Source organism: Triticum aestivum, chromosome 5D (assembly GCF_018294505.1).
Source record: "Triticum aestivum cultivar Chinese Spring chromosome 5D, IWGSC CS RefSeq v2.1, whole genome shotgun sequence".
Classification (NCBI taxonomy): domain Eukaryota; kingdom Viridiplantae; phylum Streptophyta; class Magnoliopsida; order Poales; family Poaceae; genus Triticum; species Triticum aestivum.
The window spans coordinates 488,914,381-488,920,764 of NC_057808.1; the positions used below are offsets into that span (position 1 = coordinate 488,914,381).

At 42.3% G+C, this 6,384-nt stretch overlaps 1 protein-coding gene across 1 annotated transcript; it reads left to right on the forward strand.

The window, feature by feature from the left end:
• The first annotated feature begins 3,117 nt into the window (after nucleotides 1-3,117).
• On the forward strand, nucleotides 3,118-3,857 carry LOC123125662 (periaxin). The gene is made up of 2 exons (XM_044546125.1): nucleotides 3,118-3,342; nucleotides 3,375-3,857. The coding sequence occupies exons 1-2, from the start codon at nucleotides 3,194-3,196 to the stop codon at nucleotides 3,619-3,621; spliced, it is 396 nt and encodes a 131-aa protein (XP_044402060.1). The 5' UTR covers nucleotides 3,118-3,193; the 3' UTR covers nucleotides 3,622-3,857.
• Nucleotides 3,858-6,384: the final 2,527 nt, after the last annotated feature.

Sequence of the window (6,384 nt, forward strand, 5' to 3'; positions counted from 1 at the left end):
CAGACCCCTGCGCCATAGGATTTAGACCGGCGTGCTGACCGCTCTGTTGTGCCTAGGTGGAGCTGCGACGTGTTGATCTTCCGAGGCCGGGCATGACCCAGGAAAGTGTGTCCGGCCAAATGGGATCGGGCATGTTGGGTTATGTGGTGCACCCCTGCAGGGAAGTTTATCTATTCGAATAGCCGTGTCCCTCGGTAAAAGGACGACCCGGAGTTGTACCTTGACCTTATGACAACTAGAACCGGATACTTAATAAAACACACCCTTCCAAGTGCCAGATACAACCCGGTGGTCGCTCGCTAACAGGGCGACGAGGAGAGGATCGCCGGGTAGGAGTATGCTATACGATGCTACTTGGTGAACTTCAATCTAATCTCTTCTACATGCTGCAAGATGGAGGCTGCCAGAAGCGTAGTCTTCGACAGGATTAGCTATCCCCCTCTTATTCTGGCATTCTGCAGTCCATTCCACCGATATAGCCCCTTTACACAGATACCCATGCATATGTAGTGTAGATCCTTGCTTGTGAGTACTTTGGATGAGTACTCACGGTTGCTTCCCCCCTTTCCCCCCTTTCCTTTCTTCCTGGTTGTCGCAACCAGATGCTGGAGCCCAGGAGCCAGACGCCACCGTCGACGATGACTCCTACTACACAGGAGGTGCCTACTACTACGTGCAGCCCGCTGACGACGACCAGGAGTAGTTAGGAGGATCCCAGGCAGGAGGCCTGCGTCTCTTTCGATCTGTATCCCAGTTTGTGCTAGCCTTCTTAAGGCAAACTTGTTTAACTTATGTCTGTACTCAGATATTGTTGCTTTCGCTGATTCGTCTATGATCGAGCACTTGTATTCGAGCCCTTGAGGCCCCTGGCTTGTATTATGATGCTTGTATGACTTATTTTATTTTTAGAGTTGTGTTGTGATATCTTCCCGTGAGTCCCTGATCTTGATCGTACATGTTTGCGTGTATGATTATTGTACGATTGAATCGGGGACGTCACAGTTTACTTTGAAAATATAGTTCATGATGTATCTATTGGTATTTTAGTTGCTGGTATATTTTCTATAAATTTAGTCAAAGTTAAAAAAGTTTGACTTAAAAGCCATTCACATAGGACATACATTTAGGGATGTATGCAGTGTATAACATAAAATTTTGCAAGATAAACACAACAATATATTTTTAACACACAAAAAAAATCAACATTATTCTTAGATGCCGAATCCATATGTTTACATACTTACTAGTGGTCAAAATTCCTAAAAGTTGACTGCATGCACAATTAAAGACCTTTATATCCTTAGACGAATAGAGTATATATATTGGACCCTGATAAGTGCCACATGTGCCGCACAAACACATGACAACTCCGAACGTTTTTCATGGCAAGTTTAGGGACGCAAGGATGGCAACTTTAGTTGTCAAGCATGACAATTTTTTTCGGATGACAAGTTTCAGTTTTTAGTTTTCAAATGGCAACTTTATTTGTAAAAGATGTCATGGGCGGATTGCTTTGTTCCACACGTGTGGCACTTATCATTTGGGTTTATTTTAAGAGAAAAGTATGTTTTTGGTCCCTCAAGTTCCCACAAAGTATAGGCTTGGTCCCTCAAGATTTTTTGGTATACATTTGGTCCCTCAAGTCTCAAAAACCGGATAAGTTTGGTCCTAAACCAGATTTTGAGTATATTGACCAGTTTTGACCGCCACAAAACCGCCCGATGAACAGTAAATTTGAAAAAAAAACTTCAAAAAAATCTGAAATTTTTTGGGGTCGAATATGCTTACATGCGCAAGATGCGAAAAAATTTCAGGCTCTTTCGGCACGCGAGGAGCTCGTGGCAAAAAGAAAACAAAAATATCTGCCTGATGAATAGTAAATTCGAAAAAATCAAAACAAAATCAAAAAATTATGAAATTTTTTGGGGTCCAATATGCTTAAGTGCGCAAGGTGCGATGAAAATTTTGTCCTGAAATGAGATCGGACGGGCTCTTGCAAAAATTTTGTCATTTTTTTGAAGTTTTTTTTTCAAATTTACTATTCATCGGGCGGTTTTGTGGCGGTCAAACCCGGTCAACATGCTCAAAATCTGGTTTAGGACCAAGCTTATCCGGTTTTGAGACTTGAGGGACCAAATGTATACCAAATTTTTTTGAGAGATCATGTCTATACTTTGTGGGAACTTGAGGGACCAAAAACATACTTTTCTCTTATTTTAACTTTTTTTTTGGTGGAGTGAGGATTTTTGGCTCATAGGCTCCTGCAAAAATAAAAAAAACCAACTTTTTAAGTCTGTACATTTTTGAAATCAAATGCGCATGCACATAGGGATGTATTATTCATGTCTGTTAATTTCATGATGAAATATATATTTATGTGAGCTACACAAATAATAATAATAAATGAAGTTTTATAGTGAATAGTACATGTGCTAGTGTTGCCCACATCAAAATGTATTTCATCTTGAAACAGACATGTAGTATATCCCTATGTACCTGTGTAATGTCTTTCCGATAATTTTTAAAACTTACAAAAAATATTTTTTAAAAACTAAAAAAAATATTTTTTGGAATTTTTAAAATTTGGGCTTCATGGAGTCCGAGCTCCATTAGCAATTTCCCAAGTATTTTAACCTATCTGAGGTGACCCCCAATCAATATGAACTGTTTCTCTTTGATCGCTAATTGCAGCGGAGAACAGAGTAACGGAGAGAAGCATAATTCATATAGGTACTAAAATAAATACAGGGGCAGGGGAGGTCTGACGAATATCGCGGTCGACAATAACATTTCACTCACATTTTCCAGCAGGAAATTAGCACGGCACGGGTAAACGATACGGCTCAGCTGGCTGTATAAACGTTTTCAGCTGGAAATAGCAGTTGGCAACGAAGGGACAGAACAGAAGAGCAGCAGCACCAGCTCCACACCTAGACGCAGAAAATTTGAGCCATTCAAATGCAGGTGCATCCATCCACACCTTAGAGAAACCTGTGTTGGCCACCAACCACCATGCATCCATGACGAGTCTGGCCAACAACCAATCTAATCACATGGTCTGGGGCTATATACTACCTGTTGTTGACTCGTGTTCTTCCATCGCAACAGAGAAAAAGCATCTTGCTGCTGCTTTCAGTTTACATACACGACAGTGAGTAAGCCATCCCAGAGAAACTATAGGAGCTAGCTAGCTATGGCTTCCAACGCGAGCTTGTTGGCCGTGATCATCTTGGCGTGCGCGCTCCTCTCCAGCAGCACGAGCCACGGTGCACGCAACTTGGCTGACACGACCCCTGGCCTCCCGGCAGTGCCACCGATGCCGGCCGTGACCATGCCGACCGTGTGCCGACCGTGCACGTGGTCACCATGCCCAGCGTGCCGCAGGTGACATTGCCGCCTATGGGTGCCGTTCCTTCCGTGCCCAAGGTGATGATGCCACCGATGCCCGCCATCGTCGTGCCCAACGTGACCATGGCGCCGATGCCCACAATCGCCGTACCCAAGGTGATGATGCCACCGATGCCCGCCATTGTTGTTCCCAAGGTGACGATGCCGCAGATACCTGCTATCCCGAGCATCAACGTACCTACGCCGTTCTTGGCGCCGCCCCCCTCTGCATAGGCACATCTCCACGCCTACGGTGGTGGTGCGTTGTCCGTGTCGACGGTTGGACGCTCTTCATGTTGCAGTGATGCTAGATCGCTCGGTTGCCACGGCAGAGTATTTGTTTCCGCGATGTAGTACATGCCACGTGTAAATGTCTGTTGATATTCTCTTTTACGTCGGCGCATATATTACTAGTTTGTTTTGATTGTTGAGGCTGCCCGTTAAATGTATGTGATATTCCTGTATGTTACAACTAACACATATGCCCCTGCGTTGCAACGGTAGAGATATTCTTTTGAGAAGCAACGGGAGAGATAATTGATGTGTGCGCCAAAAACGGTATACACAACAGTGAGGCGACAGAGCAAGGAGTTGTGGTCTTCATTCGGATCATGTTTGGCCTGCGAGATCTTAATAGTGATGCGGTTAGTCGACGTGGCGACGACCAACCAACTCGTGCCTTTTTTCCTTTGGGTTTGCCCTCGTGTCGGGGTTATGGCCTCATTTGGTGACCGTGTGGCGACCTTCAGGGCATGGTTGCTTCGCCACTCTCTCCTGTTACTATGTAACAGGATGGATTACTAATTACAGTGCATAAACTAAGTTTCATTAGCATAATCCACGCATAATCAGACAGTCCATTCTTTATCAGTGTTTATTCTCTTTGATTATTTTAGCGGTCACGTCCCTACAGTTCTTTTCATTAGAGCCAATTCAACATATCCTCTTTTATTGGCTTGTGCCCATATTTTTTTTTCAATTATAGCCAAAAAAACATACTCTTTTATCATCAGATAGCGCATGGGACGCCCAATAGTTCGCGTCTAGGCCAGCCCATTGGCAGGCACCAAAAGGACATGTGTTTGTAAGGCACGAGTATAAATCCAACAAAATGACACGTTGAAGGATTGAACTCACGACCTAAAAACTCGACCACTGGGCGTTGGCCACTCGAATAAACGGGTCCTACTTACCAATGACCAGCGGAACGTTTAAGAACATACTGCATCACCATATTCAAAACCTTTTCTTTTTAACTTTCCAAAGATAAATTAATATTTATGAATTGCAAAATATTTTTTAAACATGAAAAAAAAATCCCGAAAAGTTTTTTGAAAGTTTCGTTCATTTTCGAAAAAGATGAACAACATTTGAAATAGGGAGATGTTTTTAAAATTCACAAACATTTACTAAAAACATGAACCTTTGAAAAAACACTAATTTTTTTTGAATTTGGGAACAATTTTTTAAAACAGGAACATGTATTGAACATTTATAATAATTTTTGAAATTTTTTAACCACAATCATTATTTTGAAATTGTGAACATTTCATTAAACAAGAATATTTATAGAATCTGGAACATATTTTAAAATCCAATTTTATTTTGAAAATCCCAATTTGTTTTGGAGAACACATTTTTTTAGAAAAAATGGAAAATTTTCTAAAGTGCAAATTTATTTTGAATATCTAGATTTTTATTGGTAAAAAAGAATGTTTTAGTTTTTTTGAATTGTTTTGTTAATTTTGAACAAATTTGGAATGAGAACAAAAATTTCAAGTTTCGAACTTTTTTAAAACAGGAAAAAAATTGGAATTCGGAATTGTTTTCTAAAAATTGAAAACACAAACTGAAATTTCGTATTTCTGAAAAAATATTTAAGAAAAAATAAAAAAAAGTGTAAAGTTTGTAGTTAAAAAACAAAAAAGAAATAGAGAAATGAACAAAAAGTAAAATAGAAATAAAAGACAGAAAATAAAAACCGGACCGGTACAGCCTTGCGCCCTGTGCGAAGGTCAGACTATTTGTCGCCGTGTCCGGTAAATCAGGTTTTCCCTGCTGTGTGCGCAGGGAAATAAGTGGGCTGGCTTCGACGGGCCACAACGTGGACAGTCCATGTACGAAAATTGTCTATTCTTTTCTAGCAAACGGACGCACAAAAATTTAGTACCATCTCGGATAGGGAAAAAAACTTTTTGACGATGAAAGGATGAAAAAAAATCGAAGAAACACACCTTGCTTTGTTAGTAAAAAAGAATTAGGTATAGATTACGCCAATATATCTGAAATTTACAACAAGCTAGCCACGTTCTTCTTACTACTGTATGAAAGGAGATCAAGTTTGTATACGAGTCAACTCTGGGTCCCTGGTTGCCACGGAGAACAGACAGGCTGACGGTCTGACGGAGACAAATACAATGGCACCGAGCTATCATAGTGCCGTACGCCGTGGTCGACGCCGACCAAAACACGTTTTCGACGTAACACAAATTAGCAAAAGACGCGTCCAGTTTGCGGAATCGTTTTTTCACAGAAAAAAAAACGGAAGGAAAGCCAGCCCTAAAAAAAATTCCAACTGAAACCCTAACCTCTGCTCCCGCGGCGTCGGCGCCGGTGGCAATCGGATCCTCGGCAAGGTTCAAATCCCCTCTGCGGAGTCGGCGGCACTCGGATCCTCGGCAGAGTTCCTAGCCCTCTCCGCGGCGTCGGCAGCACTTGGATCCTCAGCACGGTACTTTTCTTCGTCGTCGGCAAGAAACAACGAAAGCTCACCCCTTCTTCGTCGGCAAGAAGTCGGGCGTGGACAAGGAGCCGGAGAAGAATCTCGATTCGATCAAGCAGGATGAGCAGAGCCCTATGGTAGTGGTGGCTAGCCATGCCAGTCCGACCCCCCAGGTTGATGAGCAGCTCGCGTTCCTTGAACTGGTCGATCGCATGGACAAGTTGAATTTGGCTGAGATGCACGCGGAGAAAGTCAAGGCGCTCATGGTTTACGAC